The sequence below is a fragment of the Tachyglossus aculeatus genome, chromosome 2 (assembly GCF_015852505.1).
Source record: "Tachyglossus aculeatus isolate mTacAcu1 chromosome 2, mTacAcu1.pri, whole genome shotgun sequence".
NCBI lineage: Eukaryota > Metazoa > Chordata > Mammalia > Monotremata > Tachyglossidae > Tachyglossus > Tachyglossus aculeatus.
In genome coordinates, this window is record NC_052067.1 from 78,203,588 (window position 1) to 78,225,960 (window position 22,373).

The 22,373-nt window shown below is 45.1% G+C and overlaps 1 protein-coding gene across 1 annotated transcript in view; it reads left to right on the forward strand.

Moving 5' to 3' along the window:
- The window catches only part of TXLNB (taxilin beta), a 61,338-nt gene extending 50,722 nt beyond the window's left edge, over positions 1-10,616 (forward strand). Inside the window, exons 8-10 of the mRNA XM_038762390.1 lie at positions 342-434; positions 3,269-3,364; positions 8,946-10,616. Coding sequence (XP_038618318.1) covers positions 342-434; positions 3,269-3,364; positions 8,946-10,616 — 1,860 coding nt within the window. The remainder of the gene's footprint in view (positions 1-341; positions 435-3,268; positions 3,365-8,945) is intronic.
- The last annotated feature ends 11,757 nt before the right edge of the window (positions 10,617-22,373 follow it).

The following is a 22,373-nucleotide window of genomic DNA, read 5'->3' on the forward strand; positions in this document are numbered from 1 at the left end:
AAATCGTCGGAACAAATAGAATTAAAGCTATTAATTTTTCAGATCACAACTGTTATCATTCATGCAAAATGATTTCCCTCTTTCTCCCCAGTTCATAGACCATTTGTGAATCTGCTTGAAATTCTAAACATTTGAATATAATAGCCTCTTCCTTGGTGCCCCAAAAGTGTCCTTCCCAAGAAAGCATGCCTGGAGATGTTACTTTTGTGTAGAGTTCCAGGATAGATCCGCCCCCCACCCCCCTTGCCCAATTATTTAGGTGCAAACAGCATTGTATTTGGTTCTGTTACCACAGACAAGGCAAAAACCTAAAACAGATCTGCTTCCTCCTATACTTGTAGCTCAAACTGTATGCTGAAAGGTTTGAAGAGTTCCAGAAAACATTGACAAAGAGCAATGAGGTATTTGCTACGTTCAAACAGGAAATGGATAAAGTGAGTACTGTACACTCCATCATCTACATATAAAGTTCATGGCTATTTCCCATTTTAACAACCTACCCTCCTCCTTTGGGCTCATTGAATTCAGTTTCTGCAGGATACTTTATGGAATAATGAAATGCTTGAAAAGGGCTTTTACCTTGTTTTTCAAAGGGAGGGAGATGAGTTCAAGGGAAACCCCCCAAAACAAGATCATATAATTTCACATTTTTCTTTATATCCTATTTATTGCTCATTGTCAGACAAATGAAAGGAACAAAGTATCCGTAGAACTTATTCTTCACACCCACACAAAAAACATGCTTTGAACTTGAAAAGTCAAAAGATTCCCACTCTCATATAAACACCAGCATGGGTGACCCATTAAACATGATGCTTAAAAAGCCTCATAAAATGTTTCTTTTATACCCAATCAATATCAATCAATCAATCAATCAATTGTATTTATTGAGTGCTTACTGTGTGCAGAGCACTGTCAGAATCAACATCATCAAAAGCACATACTAAGCATTGTTCTAGGCATATGGGAAAAATACAGAAGAATTCATTTATTCATTCATTCAATCATATTTATTGAACGCTTACTGTGTGTGAAGAGCACTTTATGCAGGAATCTGCCTTCTAGATGCTTACAATCCAATAATGCCATTATTGGCATTAGCCTTGATCAATTTCCAAGAAACAAAGTATTTTCTTCTTGATTTTGGAGCCATTGCCACGAGAAATCCAAAACTTCAATCCATCAGCAAATATGAGAAGGTTTTCTTACAGTTAAGATCAGACAAAGAACTGGAATTCCCCAAATCTAGGGTGATAATTCCTTCAGAGGTTTAGTAGCTCTTTTGATAATTTCTCAGACAGAAGCCAATTATGCAAAGCTTTCATCATTTGGAAAAGATGTTGCAGAACCCACATTTCTTAGTTCTGGAATGAAAACTGATTCATTTAGATAGCTAATAACTGGGGTTTTGCTGCAAATAATCTTGTCAGAATTCAGTTCAGTAAACTTGAATTGTTTTAGGCTGAGGTTTTACAATCAGCGGCTTTGTTTCTTTAGGACTGGATCCTCAGTGGGCTCCTGACTGAAGCAGTGTGCCCTAGCTGAAAGCTCACGGGCCTGGGATTCAGTGGATTGGGTTCAGATCCCAGCTCAGCCACTTGCCTGCTGTGTGATCTTGGGCAAATAATAATAATGGTATTTGTTAAGTGCTTACTATGTGTAAAGCACTGTTCTAAGCATTGGGGGGATACAAGATGATCAGGTTGTCCCACGTGGGGCTCACCGTCTTAATCCCCATTTTACAGATGAGGTAACTGAGGCACAGAGAAGTTAAGTGATTTGCACAAAGTCACACAGCTGACAAAGACTTCACATCTCTGTGCCTCAGTTTCATCATCTGTAAAATAGAGATTCAATTCAATTTTCCCATCCACTTAGCCTGTGAGATCCATTTAGGACAGGGATGTGTCCAACCTGATTATCTTGTATCAACCCCAGCACCTAGTACAGTGCTTGGCACATAGTAAGTGCTAGCCAATACATTATAATTAGTATGATTCTTCTTAACCTAGGAGCTTGCCTGCTTGATGGCTGCTTCTAGTTCCACCCCGAATAGAAAGTGATCTTCTTATGGGCAGGAATCTATCTCAGAGTGCTGAATACCTTCCCAAGTGCTTAATGCAGTGTATTGAACTTTGTGACATTCAGTAAATTCCATTACTACTGCTGCTACTACACCACTACTATGAGGTCATAGTCCATAATCCAGACTCCGCCAACTGTCAGCTGTGTGACTTTGGGCAAGTCACTTAACTTCTCTGGGCCTCAGTTACCTCATCTGTAAAATGGGGATTAAAACTGTGAGCCCCCCGTGGGACAACCTGATCACCTTGTAACCTCCCCAGCGCTTAGAACAGTGCTTTGCACATAGTAAGTGCTTAACAAATACCATCATCATCATCATTATTATTATTATTATTATTATTATTATTATTATTATTACTGTTGGGTTCTGTGTGCTGTTCCCTTCATCCACCTGCCAGCCTGCCTAGACTCTAGGACCTGTCCTGGTATTCTTCAGAAAAGCCCAGCATGATGTCAAGGCTCCAACAGTCCGGTGAATGAGGGACAATCCTTTCCAATGTTAGTAGGGAATCTAAACTTCAGTATGTCACATACAGATTAAAATATGTCAGAAAGTTAATAAATATGCTTCCACTGTAGTCCCATGAATGACAGTTCACTTTCCTCTTTCAGCACCAAGAATTTCTAGGGTTTTTGGAGAGGGTAGGTGGGGGGTTGGCTTTTTAAAAAATGGTATTTGTTAAGTGCTTATTATGAGCCAGGCACTGTTCTGAGCTCTGGGGTAGATACAAGTAAATCAGATTGTCACAGTCCCTGTCCCACATGGGGCTCAGAGCCTTAACTCCATTTTACAGATGAGGTAACTGAAGAACCAAGAAGTTAAGTGACTTGCTCAATTAGGGTAACACAACAGACAGGTGCCAGAGCCAGAATTAGAATCCAGGTCCTCTGATTGCCAGAACTAGGCTCTTTCCCCAAGGCCACCCTGCTTCTTCTGTTAACAGGAGAAATGTGTCTCATGTTTTTAGCCACAGAATACAACCAGCAGCCTAAGAGGGAAAAATCACCTGAGGAAATTACAGCTTTGGGAGATGCTTTGTACATCAGAAGACTCTCATATTGTTTTGAATCTTTACTCTTTGGCACAGTTACTTTAGTAACAGGCTTCAGAAGTCTTTTCTTTATCATAAATATAACCACAGGTTCTTTGAGTAATTAAACACTCTTGACATTCTCTCCACAGACCACAAAGAAAATGAAAAAACTGGAAAAGGATACAGCCACTTGGAAGTCAAGGTTTGAGAACTGCAATAAAGCTTTACTGGACATGATTGAAGAGGTGAGAAATCTATCGCAATGTTCACACTACTGTCAAAACATCCACAGAATGCATGGGAATGGGGGAAGCAGCATGGCTCAGTGGAAAGAGCATGGGCTTTGGAGTCAGAGTTCATGGGTTCGAATCCCAGCTCTGCCAATTGTCAGCTGTGTGACTTTGGGCAAGTCACTTAACTTCTCTGTGCCTCAATTACCTCATCTGTAAAATGGGGATTAAGATTATGAGCCCCCGGTGGGACAACCTGATCACCTTGTAACCTCCCCAGCGCTTAGAACAGGGCTTTGCACATAGTAAGCACTTAATAAATGCCATCATCATCATCATCAGAATGGTAACGGTGGCCATATGATGGTAATAAACTATCATCTCTGAAAATAAGCCAAAGCTCTTCTAGATTTGGCGCATTCATTTATTCTCTGCAACAGTAATGACAAAAACAATAAATCTGAGCAATCAGAGGGAATGCAGAACTGGGTGTGATCCCTTCCCTGTTAGCTCAGGGTCCGAAAGCAAAGAGGCAATTTCAATTCAAGGCAGTTTCTGTACTCTTCTCCACCAGACCTGGAACCAGGTCCCTCTTGCCTGCCTACCTTTCTGTCTCCCTGCCTGTCTCCCTGCCCACTGTCTACAGTCTTTTAGACTGTGAGCCCACTGTTGGGTAGGGACTGTCTCTATATGTTGCCAACTTGTACTTCCCAAGCGCTTAGTACAGTGCTCTGCACACAGTAAGCGCTCAATAAATACGATTGATGATGATTGATGATGCCCAGCCCACCACTCAGGCTGTGTGCTTCTCTCAGGCCGGTTCTGGGGGTCGCAAGCCCATAGCCCATTTCAGGTGAGAAGAAGAAGGAGTAGAAGTGGCGTGGCCTAGTGAATAGGGCACGAACCTGAGAGTCGGAAGGTCATGGGTGCTAATCCAGACTCCACCACTTGTCTGCTGTGTGACCTTGGGCAAGTCACTTCACTTCCCTGGGCCTCAGTAACCTCATCCGGAAAATGAAGATTAAGGCTGTGAACCCAATGGAGGGCAGAAACTGTGTCCAATCCGATTTGCTTGAATTCTCTCCCCTACTCCCACCCCACACCCCAGGGCTTAGTACAGTCCCTGGCACATAGTAAGCACTTAACAAATACCACAATTATTATTATTATTATTATTATTATTATTATTATCATTATTATTAGGCTGATAACCAGCTCATTCCAAAACTCTTATTATCCCAACCTACACATATCAACCCAACTGCATGAACCCACAACAGCAGATGTTAGCTTAGTACAGCTACCCTCCTGAATCCGCCAAACCCACGGACAATCACATTTCCCCAATTCAAAGCCCTAACTGAAGGCTCACCTCCTCCAAGAGGCCTTCCCAGACTGAGCCCCCCTTTTCCCCTTTTCCCCTCCGCATCGCCCCGACTCACTCCCTTTACTCTACCCCACCTCCCCGCCCCACAGCACTTGTGTATATATGTACATATCTATAATTCTATTTATTTATATTGATGTCTGTTTACTTGTTTTAATGTTTATACATCTATAATTCTACTTACTTATACTGATGCCTGTTTACTTGTTTTGATGTCTGTCTCAATCAATCAATCAATCATATTTATTGAGTGCTTACTGTGTGCAGAGCACTGTACTAAGCACTTGGGAAGTACAAGTTGGCAACGTATTGAGACAGTCCCTACCCAACAGTGGGCTCACAGTCTAGAAGGGGGAGACAGAGAACAAAACCAAACGTATTAACAAAATAAAATAAATAGAATAGATATGTACAAGTAAAATAAATAGAGTAATAAATATGTACAAACATATATGCATATATACAGGTGCTGTGGGGAAGGGAAGGAGGTAAGATGGTGGGATGGAGATGGGGATGAGGGGGAGAGGAAGGAGGGGGCTCAGTCTGGGAAGGCCTCCTGGAGAAGTTGAGCTCTCAGTAGGGCCTCGAAGGGAGGAAGAGAGCTAGCTTGGCGGATGGGCAGAGGGAGGGCATTCCAAGCCAGGGGGATGACGTGGGCCCTTCTAGACTGTAAACCCAGTGTGGGCAGGGATTATCTCTCTTTATTACTGAATTGTAATTTCCAAGCGCTTAATACAGTGCTCTGCACACAGTAAGCTCTCAATAAATACAACTGAATGAATGAATGAATGAATAACTATCAACATTTGTGGAGGGAAAGAAAACTCCTTTCAGCTTTTTTTGAGCTCTGAGCTATCCTTCTAAAACCAAATTTTAGTAACCAATATTCTTTCAAGACCTCTTTAAGACTCCAGAAACTCTGGATTAGCAGCAGTAGGAAAGTGCCTGGGCATCCTTCTTTCTTAAAGAAAGAAGCTAGGTGATTAGGAATTAAACAAAGGCTGGCACTTATTTCAAAAGCAGAGCTAATCTAGCCAAGATGTCAGCTCCAAACTGATGCCACTTGAGTTCTTTGAACTCCATCCAAAATCCTGGTGGGTGAATACTCTGTTTTTCTGAGGCTTGTAATCAAAACATTCGAGTCATGAAGTATAGAACCAAACAGAAATCTAAAAATTTGTCTATAACAATAGACAATAAAATTCTGTTTGTATTTATTTCATTATAATGGGTGTTCATTATGCTTTCTTTGTGCTTAGGCAGGGAAAGTATGTTATCTAGTCTCATGCCATGCCATGTGATGACAACATGCCTCTTCAATACTTCCAATATGATTTTGCTTCCATTTGTGGCATAAAAATCCAGCCTCAGAAATGTATCTGGGGTTGTTTCTTTTAAAGGTATTTTATTTAGTTCTTACTATGTGCCAAGCATTGTACTAAGCTTTGGGGTGGATAAAAGCAAATTAGGTTGGACACAGTCCCTGTCCCACATGGGGCTCATGGCCTTAATCCCCATTTTCCTGATGAAGTAACTGAGGCCCAGAGAAGTGAAGTGACTTGCTCAAGGTCACACAGCAGAGAAGTGGCAGAGTCAGGATTAGAACCCATGAGCTTCTGACTCTCAAGTCCGTGCTCTGTCCACTATGCCATGCTACTTCTCTGGGTTAAAAATAGCTTGGTGGCTGTGCCCAAAATAGGTAGGTGGCCTAGGCTTCCAAGGCAGGGGGTGGGTTGCTGCTTGAGAGTGGGGATTCATTCATTCATTCATTCATTCAATCATATTTATTGAGTGCTTCCTGTGTGCAGAGCACTGTACTAAGCGCTTGAGAAGTACAAGTTGGCAACATATATAGACGGTCCCTACCCAACAACGGGCTCACAGTCTAGAAGGGGGAGACAGACAAGAAAACAAAACATGTGGACAGGTGTCAAGTCATCAGAATAAATAGAAGTAAAGCTAGATGCACATCATTGTTGCCAATTTGTACTTCCCAAGCACTTAGTACAGTGCTCTGCACACAGTAAGCGCTCAATAAATACGATTGATTGATTAACAAAATGAATAGAATAGTAAATATGTACAAGTAAAATTAATAGAGTACTATATCTGTACAAACATATATACAGGTGCTGGGGGGAGGGGAAGGAGGTAGGGTTGGGGGGATGGGGAGGAGGAGAGGAAAAAGGGGGCTCAGTCTGGGAAGGCCTATGAAATCGACAGCTAGCAGCCTTGTGTCTGAAGAGGTGCCACCTTTTCCTCCTGAGCTCAGGGGCGAGGAGGGAGCAGGGATTTTCAAGGAAGATGAGGACAGGACTTCAAAGAGCTAATAGGCCCGAAAAATCACCATTTTGGGTCTTTCCAGTCTTGACTGGAATGAGGAAGTCTGAGAGTGTAGCTCCAAAATCCTGCCCCTGGAAATCTATGGAGATGGGGCATCTATGCTGCAGAGCCAGCAGGAGAAGGGAGGGGAGACAGAGAAGGGAGGGGAGACAGCGAAGGGAAGAGAAATGAGAGGGGAGGGGAGATGGTCAGGGACCACAGGGTAGCCAGGAGCCAGGTCAGGGAAGAGGCAGCATGGAGGGATACACTCCATACTACAGATAGTGCTCTGCAAAAAATGGGCACTCCATAAATGATGATGGCGATATTTGTTAAGCGCTTACTATGTATCAAGCACTGTTCTAAGCGCTGGGGTAGATACAAGGTAATCAGGTTGTCCCACATGGGGCTCACAGTCTTAATCCCCATTTTACAGATGAGGTAACTGAGGCACAAAGAAGTAAAGTGACTTGTCCAAAGTCACACAGCTGACAAGTGGTGGAGCTGGGATTAGAACCCATGACCTCTAACTCCCAAGCCCGGGCTCTATCCACTAAGCCACGCTGCTTCTAAGTGCTGCTGCTGCTGCTGCTTCTGCTAACTCCTCTGCCCGTCTCGCAGAAACCGCTAGCTTTCCAGCAGTGAGAGAAGTCCAGGAGAAACTATAGAATGCAGGTCAGACACAGAGCAGAGGTTAAGGTTGATGCCTAATGCTTTGTAATTGCTGCAGGGAGAGGAGAAAGTGAAGGCAGAAGTGAAACAAGAAAGGCTAGTTAGGAACAAAAATAGGACATCAGTAGCCACCGTCTTCAAGCCAGCAACATCTTCCGATGTCCTATTTTTGTTTCCTAAAATGCACCTTGTTTGGTAAAGTGTTTTTAATATCCAGAGTGCTTTCACATCTGTTGCCTCATTTTATCCTTACAGCAACCTTGTGAGGAAGAGAAAGTCAGATATTATTATGCTCGTTTCACAGAGGAGGAAACAGAGAGGTTAGGTGATTTGCCCAAGTACACACAATACACCAGTGGAAAAGTTAGGAATAGAACCTAGAGTGGAAAAGCAGCCTGGCCTAGGGGAAAGAGCACAGGCCTGGGAATCAGAGGACCTGCGTTCTGATCCAGGCTCCACCACTCACCTACTGGGTGACCTTGGAAAAGTCGATTAACTTCTCTCTGCCTCAGTTCCCTTATCAGCAAGATGGAAATTCAATACCTGTTATTCCTCCTACTTAGACTGTGAGCCCCAAGTGGGACCTTATAATCTTGAAACTACCTGAGAAGCAGCGTGACTTGGTGACAAACAACCTGGCTTAGTGGAAAAAGCATGGGCTTGGGAGTCAGAGGTCAAGAATTCTAATCCTGCCTATGCCACTTGTCTGCTGTGTGACATTGGGCAAGTCACTTCACTTCTCTGTGCCTCAGTTCCCTCATCTGTAAAATGGGGATGAAGACTGTGAGCCCCACACGGACAACCTGATTACCTTGTATCCCCCCCAACGCTTAGAACAGTGCTTGGCACATAGTAAGCGCTTAACAAATACCATTATAATTACCTCAATGCTTAGCACAATGCTTGGCACATAGTAAATACTTAAATACCATTATTATTGTTGTTGTTATCATCATCATCACCATAATCAAGTTCTAGTTCCCTCACTACGACGTTTTGTTCTAGGTACAGTACATAGGGGAAACCCCTGTGGAGGCTACATTTGTTTGTTTGTTTTTGGTTTTGGGGGTTTGTTTACATGGCACAGGTGTTCTTCCTGCTTGATTTACTTTAAAAATCCATTGCATACCAATGCTGTCTTTACAAATATTTCCTTGCCCCCAGAGACATTCTTCTTAGTTTTATTTCCCATCCTGTTTATTTCTTAAATTACAGAAAGCCATGAGGACTAAAGAATATGAGTGCTTTGTGATGAAAATTCAGAGGTTGGAGAACCTCTGCCGAGCCTTGCATGAAGAAAGGAATGAGCTGTACAAAAAAATTAAAGATGCCAAATTCCAGGAAGAGGAAGAGGAAGAGGAAAGTGCACACTGTGTGGAAGAAGAGGCAGCTGTAAATGCTGCTGTAAATGAAGACATGCATGCAGAGGAAGCCAGAGAGGCCAGTACCAGTGGAGATGCCAACAATCCAACCACCAATTTCACAGTCTCTCATCAAATGGAGGAACCTGCAGTCCCAATGAACGAGAAAACGGAGCCGTGTGCCCCACCTAAATGCAGCGACCCCAATGCATCAGAAGTTCTTCCTTCTCTGCTTCCTTGGCTGGAGTCAGGGACTCCCCCCAAGCATCCAAATCCTAAGGCTGAAGGATGCAGGAAGGCCCCAGGAGAGCAGCCGGCTCAATGCCGGCCGACACTGAAGGCCCAGGATAAGCCTGTTCAGCAGGGAGTGGACGCCCAAGGTCAATCCCCACAGCTTCCAGCTAAGGCTGGTGGTCCACCCCTTCAACCAAAAATAGAGGCCCAGAGTAAGCCCACTCAGGCTCTGGTAGGGCTCCATAGTCCACCTCCACAGCTCAAAGCATGTGATGTTCAACCCCCACAGCCTAAAGCAGGTGCCCCTGGAGGTAAGACCAGCAGCCTGATGCCTGTACCTACATCCAAGGGCCAAGGTCAGTCTGTACAACCTAAACACAAGGCCCAAGGTCAGCCTGTACAGCCTAAAGGAGACCATTGTCAACTTGGACAGCCTAAAGCAGTGGCCCAAGGTCAGCCAGGGCAGCCTAAATCAGTGGCCCAAGGTCAGCCTGTCCAGCCTAAAGGAGAAGACCATGGTCAGCCTGTACACCCTAAAGCAGAGTCCCAATGTCAGCCTGCACAGTCTAAAGTAGAAGTCCAAGGTCAGCATGTACAGCCAAAAGCAGTGGCCCAGTGTCAACCTATAGAGTCTAAAGCAGAGGCCCAAGGTCAGCCTCTACTGCTTAAAGCAGTGACCCAAGGTCAACCTGTACAGCCTAAAGTAGAAGTCCAAGGTCAGCATGTACAGTCTAAAGCAATGGCCCAATATCAGCCTGCAGAGCCTAAAGCAGAGGCCCATGGTCAACTTGTACAACCTACAGCAGTGGTCCAAGACCACCCTGTAGAGCCTAACATTGAAGTCCAAGGTCAGTATGTACAGCCTAAAGTAGAAGTCCGTAGTCAACCTGTACAGCCTAAACCAGTGGCTCGGTGTCAGCCTGTAGAGCCTAAAGCAAAAACCCAAGGCCAGCCTAAAGGAGAGGCCCCAGGTCAGCCTGAACAACCTAAAGCAGTGGCTCAAAGTCAGCCTGTACAGCCTAAAGTAGAAGTCCATGGTCAACCTGTACAGCCTAAAGCAGTGGCTCAGTGTCAGCCTGAAGAGCCTAAAGCAGAAGCACAATGCCAGCTTATACAGCCTAAAGGAGAGGCCCAAGGTCAGCCTGTACAGCCTAAAGTAGAAACCCATGGTCAGCCTGCACCGCCTAAAGCAGAGGCCCCAGGTCAGCCTGAATTGCCTGAAGGAGAGATCCTGGGCCTTGACCCCAAGCCTCAGGTGGAGGCTGACATGGAAGGAATAGATCAAGCATAGTATTCTATTCTGGCTGATCATTTTAAGAGGTGTGTGTCTCCATTTTCACAGATTGATTTCTTGAAGAAAAATAGTACTGGGAGAGCAGGATGGAAAGGCTTGATTTGCCTGTTTTCCTGACCAAGTGCTATGTATTTGAAATCCTTGCCATCTGCAGCATTCTATCATAATTGAAGTGTTCAGTTCAACACTTAGTAGAAGCAAAAGTAGAAGAAACTCAGGAGGAGAGCACTGCCTAGTGGATAGGGCACAGGCCTCAGAGTCAGAAGGACCTGGGTTCATTCATTCATTCATTCAATTGTATTTATTGAGCGCTTACTGTGTGCAGAGCACTGTACTAAGCACTTGGGAAGTACAAGTCGGCAACATATAGAGACGGTTCCTACCCAACAATGGGCTCACAGTCTAGAAGGGGGAGACAGACAACAAAACAAAACATGTAGACAGGTGTCAAAATCGTCAGAACAAATAGAATTATAGCTATATGCACATCATTAACAAAATTAAATAGGTTCTAATCCCACCTCTACCACTTTTCTGCTGTGTGACTTTGGTTGAGTTAACTTCCCTGTGCCTCAGTTACCTCATCTGTAAAATGGGGATTAAGACCGTGAGCCCCATCTTGGACATAAACTGTGTCCAACCTGTTGTATCTACCCCAGCATTTAGTACAGTGCCTGGCAAATAGTAAGTGCCTAACAAATACCATTAAAGGAAAAAAATGCAAAATGAGACTAATTCTCTGCTCCTACTTGTATAAATGTGTGCTGGCCCAGCCATTGTGTATTTACATGGGGAAAGGGGGTATCAAACTCACCCTCCTCACCTCTCACACACCCAAATATACACACTTCAGCCAGAAGCACTTGGTTGTGGAGGGCAAAGCCAGAGAGCCTGGAATTCCCACTTTCTCCAGGAAGGGATTTCCAGCTGCCTTTGACCATGCCTAGGATTTTCCCAGCACACACAAAGCTGTTGTATAGGGAAAACCCTCCAGCTGGCCACTGCTGCACCCGCCAATGTCCAGCTCAGCTCCCAGAGGCAGCCATCTCAGTCTCCCCTTTCTCTCTGGGTCCAACCCAAGGGAAGGGGAAAATACAAGGGTGAGTTTCTCTGAATGAGGACTAGCCCCATATCTCCCAACCCATCACATCACTACAACCTTCTGCACCAACAAAATGAGAATTTTCTGTCTGCCTGAGTGTGGCCTAGTAGATAGACCAAGCACCTGGGAGTCAGAAGGACCTGAGTTCTAATCCTGGCTCTGCCACTTGTCTGCTATGTTGACCTTGGGCAACTTCACTTCTTTGTGCTTAGTTACCTCATCTGGAAAATGGGGATTAAGAATGTGAGCCCTATGTGGGATAGGGACTGTGTCCAACCCAGTTACCTTGTATCTACTCCAGTGCATAGTACAGTGCCCGGCACATAGTCAGTGCTTAAGAAATAGCACTATTATTATTATTACCAATGGGAAGATTTTGTTTCAGGATCGAATTCCACCTAAACAGTGCCCCACTGGCTTGATTCAGGGGGCACTTCATGGATAACGTGATGAGTTTGGGAGGTTGTGGTGAAGGGTATCTGGTCCCATCTTTAAGAATAGTGTAAATGCCATCAGAGGGCACCTTACCTGCAGTTTACACTTACCTATTCTTCAGACTTTTTAATCAACTCCCATCCCGTATGTCTTGCTTGCTGTTTTCCCCAGAACCAGACCCAAGCCTAAGTCTCTTCACTACACAGGCTTTGCAGATTCAATGCTTGACAAAACCCAACTAAACCCTGAAAGGAAGGCCAGAATGAGTTCAGTAAGTGAAAGACAGAGGCAAGTAGGCCAGAGATCATACACAAAATCAATAGGAGAAACAGGCTAGAGCTCACAACTTTCAAATCCTAGTCCTGTCTGCCCCAGAGCTCACACACCTCCTTGCTGAACGCAACATGATCTTACTAAGTCTGAACAGTAGTCAAATTCCAGGTGAGAGAGAGAGAGAGAGAGTGTGTGTGTGTGTGTGTGTGTGTGTGTGTGTTTAAGATGAGGAGTCCAAGAGAAGAGTTGATTATCATCATCATCATCATCAATCGTATTTATTGAGTGCTTACTGTGTGCAGAGCACTGTACTAAGCGCTTGGGAAGTACAAGTTGGCAACATATAGAGACAGTCCCTACCCAACAGTGGGCTCACAGTCGACGAAAGCTCTGCCCAGAAAGGGTTTTTGTCCTATGTGAAATTCTTGGAAGACAGTTCCCACCCACTCTGCTTTCCTGCTTAGGAAACCCTCCCTTCCCCTGACTCGTAGTCCCCAAGCAAGCCTCCTGTCTGCTAATGGTTTCCATCCCCATCATTAAGGGAAAGCCAAGCTGGGTCCCAGAGGAGCCAGTAGAGGCTGAGAAGAAGAATGTACAAATAGGGTAAGTCAACGGGCAGCCATTCTGCTGTCCCAGATTGCTGCCTTTTTCTTCCAGGCTTGTGACAAGAGAATGGCAGATGTCAAAAGCAAAAACCAGAGTGTGCCCAATGATGCCTAATGTTATATCGTCATCACACATCCAGTCCCATCCTGCCACCCTTCAACTCCTACTCTAATCCATTCCACTCTGCTTTCTCTTGCAGGAAGCAAATGGATTGTTCTGGCTTACTGGGAGGCAGGAGTGGAAGTGGAGGAAGGAGGAGTGGGAGGGCTTAGATGGCAGGTGAGGGGAGGACCGTGTTCAGCTCTGCCACGGGTACAGCTCGCTCCAGTCCTAGAACGCTTCCAACTGATAAGTTCACAGATCACAGACAATAATCAGGAAGGGCACTCTGACTCCATCAGTTTTCATTGGTCAACTCTTCCTGGCACTCACCCGCTTCCCTCCGCTGCATCCTTGTCCAAAATTGATCCAAATCAGCCACACTTATCCCTAACTTGCTCTCTTTCTGTCCCTCAAGAAATGGCTTTTCCCCTCTGTGTCTCTGCTAATACCCTTCTTTGCAGCAGAGAATCAGAGCAACTTTTCATTCATTCAATTGTATTTACTGAGTGCTTACTGTGTGCAAATCACTGTATTAAGCACTTGGGAGCATACAACACAACAACAAACAGATTGAGAAGCAGCGTGGCTCAGTGGAAAGAGCATGGGCTTTGGAGTAAGAGGTCATGGGTTCAAATCCCAGCTCCACCAATTGTCAGCTGTGTGACTTTGGGAAAGTCGCTAAACTTCTCTGTGCCTCAGTTCCCTCATCTGTAAAATGGGGATTAAGACTGTGAGCCCCACATGGGACAACCTGATCACCCTGTATCCCCCCAGCACTTAGAACAGTGCTTTGCACATAGTAAGCACTTAACAAACACCACCATTATATAGTCCCTGCCCAAAACGAGCTCACTGAATAATGTATATTCAGTGAAATTCACAGGCAATTCCATGAATTCATTCATTCAATCATATTTATTGAGTGTTTACTGTGTGCAGAGCACTGTACTAAGTGCTTGGGAAGTACAAGTCGGCAACATATAGAGATGGTCCCTACACAACAACGGGCTCACACTATAGAAGGGGGAGACAGACAACAAAATAAAACATGTAGACAGGTGTCAAAATCGTCAGAACAGATAGAATTATAGCTATATGCACATCATTAACAAAATAAATAGAATAGTAAATATGTTGTAGCATTTATGTATATTAATGTCTGCCTCCCCCTCTATAGACTGTAAGCTCTTTGTGGGCAAGGAATGTTCTGTTTATTGTTGAACTCTCCCAAGCGCTTAGTATAGTTCTCTGCACACAGCAAGTGCTCCATAAATGACAATGAATGAATGAATGACAAATGAAGCTGTGTCAAACAATAGATGCCCTGTCCTAAAACACTAACTACTAACATCCCAAAATGGGAAATAGCATCCCCAGTAAGGATACATTTTCAAATAAGGGGACATTTGAAGAGGGCAAGCAGGGCCTCTGCTGTACAGGGATAAAGTCAATCAATGGTGTTTATTGAGCGCTTACTGTGTGCAGAGCACTGTACTAAGCAGCTGGGAGAGTATGATACAAAAGAATTGGTAGACAAGTTCCCTGCCCACAGTGAGTTTAGAGTCTAAAGTCATAGCCTTAATCCATATTTCCTCTGGCTTGGTCAAAGCGTAACAATAATTTCTGCTTTAAGAAAAACAGTTAAATAATTTATGCCAGAATGGCCTTTTAAATACAATGGAAAGGAATCTATGTTCATTTAAAATAATCAAACGTTCAACAAGCTAAACCTTATATTGTTAACTTGGGCAGGAGGGCACCCAATTTTTTTTTTCCCTCTGCAATCCAATCTCTCTTTCCAAGGACCCAGGAAAATAAGTGAAACTAGCAACATTTTCTATTCACCTTTGGCCGATGGTTATTTATAAGGCCGCACATGAGCACTGTAGATAATAGCAGTCTCTGCAAAGCCTGCAAATTTTGTATTAAATTGATCCACTAGTACAGTGCTCTGCACATAGTAAGCGCTCAATAAATACGATTGATGAATACGATTGATGATCCACTATTGACGATGGACATATTTAGAGGTGCATTACTCATAAGGAGAAGCTTGTTACTTTTTGAGAACAGATGTGTGTAAAAGCTCAAATTATGATGACAACATGGTCTCCCATGAGATCCCATGAGATGTATTTCAAACTACTGGAATATGTCAATCCAAAGAACTCAGCACACAATTGCTAGGTGGGATCATAGTAAAGTTATCGGAAAGTGAACAATAATAATAATAATAATAATGATAATGGCATTTATTAAGCACTTACTATGTGCAAAGCACTGTTCTAAGCGCTGGGGAGGTTACAAGGTGATCAGGTTGTCCTGGGTGGCTCACAGTCTTCATCCCTATTTTACAGATGAGGTAACTGAGGCACAGAGAAGTTAAGTGACAACCAAAGTCACACAGCTGACAATTGGCGGAGCCGGGATTTGAACCCATGACACGGACTCCAAAGCCCGGGCTCTTTCCACTGAGCCATGCTGCTTCTCCATAGGAAGGTGGAGGCTAAAAGGGAACCAGAAAGCTCCTAAAATGGAAGAATGTGATCTCACAGCCTCATTCAACTTCATCCAAATAGCAATTCTGGGTCCATTACTGATGCAGTGTTGACTACCAGCTCAATCATGGATAAAGCCATGTCTTTGATATTTGAGAGCTCAGTTCATTCTTTGGAGAAATTAGCCACCTTAACATTCAGGTTTATGACCTCTGTTATCAATCAATCAATCAATCAATCGTATTTATTGAGCGCTTACTGTGTGCAGAGCACTGTACTAAGCACTTGGGAAGTACAGGTTGGCAACGCTGAGCCTCGGTAAATAATAATTGAACTACTAATTGATTAATATTCTGGTACTGTTTAATTATGTCCGGTGATGCCCCATCTACATGAGCAAAAATGTAGCTATTGGGGTTTTCTAAATTAAACGGCTATACTTTTAGTTATATTTGATGTATTCCCCTTACTGTATCCTTTGGAGGTTGTTCCTGTTTTCTCCATCCTCATCAACAGCATTTATTGAGAGTCTACTGTGTGCACATCATTAGACTAGGCACTTGGGAAACATTCAGATGTTTAAATTGCATCCCCTGCCCTCAAAGAGTTTAGAGGCTAATGGTGAAGACAAGCAGAAATAAGCTAGCGAATATACTATAGTTAAAAGAGCAAGAGAGAAGACATAAATAATAAACACAGGGGGATAATGAACCCAAGAGCACATAAATAAGCTTTCTCATAGTTACATGAGCATGAAATACATTTCATGAATTAATTTCTCCCTGCAGGGCAGATTATATTTAGCCAAAGACATTTCCATCTTCCAGAAGCACAAGAGCTCCATAGGAGCTATATGCACATATAGATAAATGAGTGGTAGGTTTGTGTGCACGTGTATTTGTGCACAGAGGAGGGCTAAAGAATGCCATCTTTGAGAATCCATCGCCATTATTTCTTTCAGCCGTCCCAGGGAGCTGCTAGAAATCATCAGCGGCTTCTCTGAGGGGGAGATACAGTTGCCTTCCAGCTCTCTAACTCTGCCAAGCTTTCAGCAATGAATCAGGCTCCTAAACTGGAGACGTTCCAGTTTGGCTGCACCAAAAAGCGAGAAGCGAGCAAACGTCCTTATAGTGTAATGCTTTAGTGGAGGAGTTGGCAGGCAGAATCAGACTGAGTTGGCACACCGGTCAATCACTTCAGTGACTCATTCTAAAAAGAGATAGATTTTTTGCAAGAATATAACCATCACCAAAATATATGCTATTGAAGAGCCAGTGCTTTCGCATCTGGAGCAGCAGGCTTTTTCTCTTCTCCACTGTTGGGAAATTGATTATGAAGTCCTTAGCCTCAAACAGAGAGCTTTAAAGAACACTTCCACACGGGGGAGAGTGGACTTGAATTTAACAAGCCTTTTTATAGCTATGCCTTGAGAAGCTGAGAGGTTAGCAGTAGATGATTCACCGATGGGAAGAGATGAAGGGAAAACAAATGCCTCCGTAGGAATCACTGGGAAAGGAAATGAGAAGGGGGCTTGACCTTTTAGTTTGTTAATCAGTAAGAGTAGCAATTGAATTTATTAAGCACTTACTGCGAGCAGTAAGCCCTGGGAAAGAATACACGTGTGGAAATTAGCCATCGTCCCTGACATTTTAAGAATATTAGGTGGGGAGATGGCACCGTTAAAAGTCACATAATGGCTGGCTGAAACAGTGAAATACTGAAGCAACATAAAAGACAAGGACAAATACACAAAATAGTAACAAAAATCAGTAAGGTAATACGGCAAGACCTAGAGGAGAATTAGAGGAAGCAGTGTGGACTGGTGGACAAAGCACGGGCTTGGGAACCAGAGGACCTGGGTTCTAATTGGGCCTGGGAGCCAGAGGACTTGGGTTCTAATCCCAGCTCTGCCACTTGTCTGCTATGTGATCTTGGACAAGTAACTTAACTTCTTTGTGCCTCAGTTTCCTCAACTGTGAAATGGGGATTCAAAATCTTGTCTCCCTCCTACTTGGACTGTGAGCCCAACGTGGAACCAGGATTGAATCCGGCCTGATTGACTTGTATCTACCCCAGTGCTTAGAACCATTTAAAAAAAAAATGCAGACTCCTCACAGATCAAAGTCCAAGTCCAATTAAGTTCAAAGTCAAGGAGAGTCAGGAGACTCCCCAGTTAAGTCCCAGGTTTATCCTGTAATTCTAGCAGGTCTCACTTTCACACTCTGCCCAAGTAATACAAGCCTTGCCTACCCTTAAGGGCTGTCTGAGGAGTGTAGGGAGAACCCACTGCAACTTCACCAAAGGTCACTACCACTATGCTCAAGAGGGTAGTTCTCTAGACTGGCTAGTGGGCAGCTCTCTAGGTAGCTCTCTAGTCCTCTAGACTGTAAACTCATCTGCAAGACTGTAAGCTCGTTGTGGGCAGAGAACATGTCTACCAACTCTGTTATGCTGTTCTCTCATCACTGTTATATACATATCCATAATTTATTTATTTATATGAATGTCTGTCTCTCCCTCTAGACTGTGAGCTCGTTGTGGGCAGGGAACATGTCTACCAACTCAGTTATACAGTATTCCCACAGCACTTATGTACCTATCCGTAATTTATTTTACTTCTATTATTGTCTGTCTCCCCCTCTAGACTGTGAGCTCACTATAGGCGGGGAGTGTTTCTACAAACTCTGATGTATGTACTCTCCCAAATAGCACAGTGTTCTGCACATGATGTTCAATAAATATGTTTGATACTCTTTCAAATGCTTGGTAATAGTAATTACAATTATGGTATTTGTTCAGTGCTTACTATGTGCCAAGTGTTGTTCTAAATGTGCTCTAAGTGCTGGGGCAGATACAAGGTAATCAGGTTGTCCCATGTGGGGCTCACAGTCTTGATCTCCATTTTACAGATGAAGTAACTGAGGCATAGGGAAGTGAAGTGACTTGCCCAAGATCACACAGCAGAAAGGTGGTGGAGCTGAGATTAGAACCCACATCCTCTGACCCCCAGGCCTGTGCTCTTTCCACTAAGCCACACTGAGTTCAATGCTCTGCCCATAGTAAATGCTCAATCAATACAATTGATTGAGCCTTCGCAGCTCTTTTGGAGAGACCACCCAGGAATTTGCTGCCATCCCAGAGAATATGCTGGAAGCTTATTGGATAAGCACATGAATAGCGTGGCTATCACTGGTATTATCGCCCTCCAAGACACAAACAAGGGATGATGGGATCAGTGCCTCCAGCCTGCAAGTTTCTTTTCCCATCCCTGTACGGGCAGTTCAAATGGGCCACACAGAGCTCTCGGGGGAAAGAGTCCACCTTTTCTCTCACTCCAAGCTTTCCTAGAAGCCAATCTGCAGAGAACCAGATAGGAGCCTCCCGCTTCCCCTAGACGAGTGGCTAAGATGTTTAGAGTTTCCCGTCTCCTGGATGGATTCCAGGGCCGCTGACAAACTTCAGGATGGTTTGGGAGTGGAGACAGGCAGCAACAGCTGCCTCCATGCTGATTATCTGTTCAGGCTGCTGCTTCCCTAAAGGCACTATGCTCATCATTTGCATTCCTGCCTGCCCAAACACATCACCATAGCACTGCCAGGCCAGCTACGGTGAAAAAGAGGACAGGAGTGCCATCTACTGAATTACCAGGAGGTCTCCTTTTCCACTTCCAAGCGAGCAGGAAGCCCAGCTCAGTTTAGCTGGTTGGGGCCTTCGAGGATTGATTACCCACCCCAGGGACTGAGGCTGCTCAGCCCAACACGTGATATTGTTCCCCATCTGCTTCTTCCCTTCATTGTCAGCCTGGATCAATATAGCAATGAGCAGACACGTTCCCCGCCCACAATGAGCTTACTTACAGTCTAGAGGGGGAGACAGACATTAACGCAAATAAATAAATTACATATATGTACATATGTGCTGTGGGGCTGGGAGGGAGATGAATAAAGGGAGCAGGTCAAGGTGACCCAGAAGGGAGTGGGGGAAGAAAAAAGAAGGGCTTATTCAGGGAAAGCTTCTTGAAGGAGATGTGCTTTCAATAAGGCTTTGAAGAGGGGGAGAGTAATCATCTCTCAGATATGAGAAGGGAGGGCATTCCAGGCCAAAGGCAGGAATCCTTTCCTCAAGTTTATCCTTTCCTGCCTTAACTCAGCCCTCTCCTCTGCCAGACAAAAGTATGTCTCCTCCCTTATTGACACCCATGCCCATCACCCCCGCCAGCTCTTCCATACATTCAACTCCCTTCTCAGGCCCCCAGTTCCTCCCCCTCCTCCTTCCCTCACCCCCAACGATCTGGCCTCCTACTTCATTAACAAAATTAAATCCATCAGGTCCGACCTCCCCAAAGTCTCTTCCCCCGCTTCTCCAACCCCCCGGCTCTCAACACTCTCTGCTACTCTCCCATCCTTCCCAGCAGTATTCTCAGAGGAGCTCTCCTCCCTCCTCTCAAGTGCTACTCCGGCCACCTGTGCTTCTGACCCCATTCCCTCTCATCTCATGAAATCTCTCGCTCCATCCCTTCTCCCCTCCTTAACTTCCATCTTCAACCGCTCACTCTCCACTGGTTCCTTCCCCTCTGCCTTCAAACATGCCCATGTCTCTCCCATCCTAAAAAAACCCTCTCTTGACCCCACCTCACCTTCTAGTTATCGCCCCATATCCCTCCTACCATTCCTTTCCAAACTCCTTGAACGAGTTGTCTACACGCGCTGCCTAGAATTCCTCAACAACTCTCTCCTTGACCCCCTCCAGTCTGGCTTCCGTCCCCTACATTCCACGGAAACTGCCCTCTCAAAGGTCACCAATGACCTCCTGCTTGCCAAATCCAACGGCTCATACTCTGTCCTAATCCTCCTCGACCTCTCAGCTGCCTTCGACACTGTGGACCACCCCCTTCTCCTCAACACGCTATCCAACCTTGGCTTCACAGACTCCGTCCTCTCCTGGTTCTCCTCTTATCTCTCCGGTCATTCTTTCTCAGTCTCTTTTGCAGGCTCCTCCTCCCCCTCCCATCCTCTTACTGTAGGGGTTCCCCAAGGTTCAGTGGGGAACCCCTACAGTCCCCTTCTGTTCTCAATCTACACTCACTCCCTTGGTGACCTCATTCACTCCCACGGCTTCAACTATCATCTCTACGCTGATGACACCCAGATCTACATCTCTGCCCCTGCTCTCTCCCCCTCTCTCCAGGCTCGCATCTCCTCCTGCCTTCAGGACATCTCCATCTGGATGTCTGCCCATCACCTAAAGCTCAACATGTCGAAGACTGAACCCCTTGTCTTCCCTCCCAAACCTTGCCCTCTCCCTGACTTTCCCATCTCTGTTGACGGCACTACCGTCCTTCCTGTCTCACAAGCCCGCAACCTTGGTGTCATCCTCGACTCCGCTCTCTCATTCACCCCTCACATCCAAGCTGTCACCAAAACCTGCCGGTCTCAGCTCCGCAACATTGCCAAGATCCACCCTTTCCTCTCCATCCATACCGCTACCCTGCTCATTCAAGCTCTCATCCTATCCCGTTTGGACTACTGCATCAGCCTTCTCTCTGATCTCCCATCCTCGTGTCTCTCTCCACTTCAATCCATACTTCATGCTGCTGCCCGGATTATCTTTGTCCAGAAACGCTTGGGGCATATTACTCCCCTCCTCAAAAATCTCCAGTGGCTACCAATCAATCTGCGCATCAGGCAGAAACTCCTCACCCTGGGCTTCAAGGCTATCCATCACCTCGTCCCCTCCTACCTCCCCTCCCTTCTCTCCTTCTCCAGCCCAGCCTGCACCCTCCGCTCCTCCGCCGCTAATCTCCTCACCGTACCTCGTTCTCGCCTGTCCCGCCATCGACCCCCAGCCCACGTCATCCCCCGGGCCTGGAATGCCCTCCCTCTGCCCCTCCGCCGAGCTAGCTCTCTTCCTCCCTTCAAGGCCCTGCTGAGAGCTCACCTCCTCCAGGAGGCCTTCCCAAACTGAGCCCCTTCCTTCCTCTTCCCCTCGTCCCCCTCTCCATCCCCCCATCTTACCTCCTTCCCTTCCCCACAGCACCTGTATATATGTATATATGTTTGTACATATTTATTACTCTATTTCTTTATTTATTTATTTTACTTGTACATATCTATTCTATTTATTTTATCTTGTTAGTATGCTTGGTTTTGTTCTCTGTCTCCTCCTTTTAGACTGTGAGCCCACTGTTGGGTAGGGACTGTCTCTATATGTTGCCAATTTGTACTTCCCAAGAGCTTAGTACAGTGCTCTGCACATAGTAAGCACTCAATAAATACGATTGATGATGATGATGACATGGGCAAGAGGTCAGCAGTGAAGTAGACGAGATCGAGGTACAGTGAGAAGTTTGTCATTAGAGGAGTGAAGTATGTGGTCTGGGAGAGGTGAGAGTAGGACTGGGCAAGGTGACTGAGTGCTTTAAAGTCAATGGTAAGGAGTTTCTGTCCAAGAGGCAACACTTCTTCCCTTGGGCACAACCTTCTATAGGTGAGTCGATTGGACAAGCCGTGCCATGTTGGCAGGGAGACTTAAGAATGGAGCTGAGAGGTCAGCTGAAGGCCTATACCCAAGATGGGCATTCATTGAAGTTTGCTGCCAGTTTGCCCTTCCCACAAGCTCTATACACCCTTTCCACCCTGGGCCATTTTAGATAGTCATTTTTAGAAAGGCCCAGTGTCATCCTCTGCCCCTAGAAGGTGCTTAATAAATACTATTAATGATGATGACAATGAAGTAATG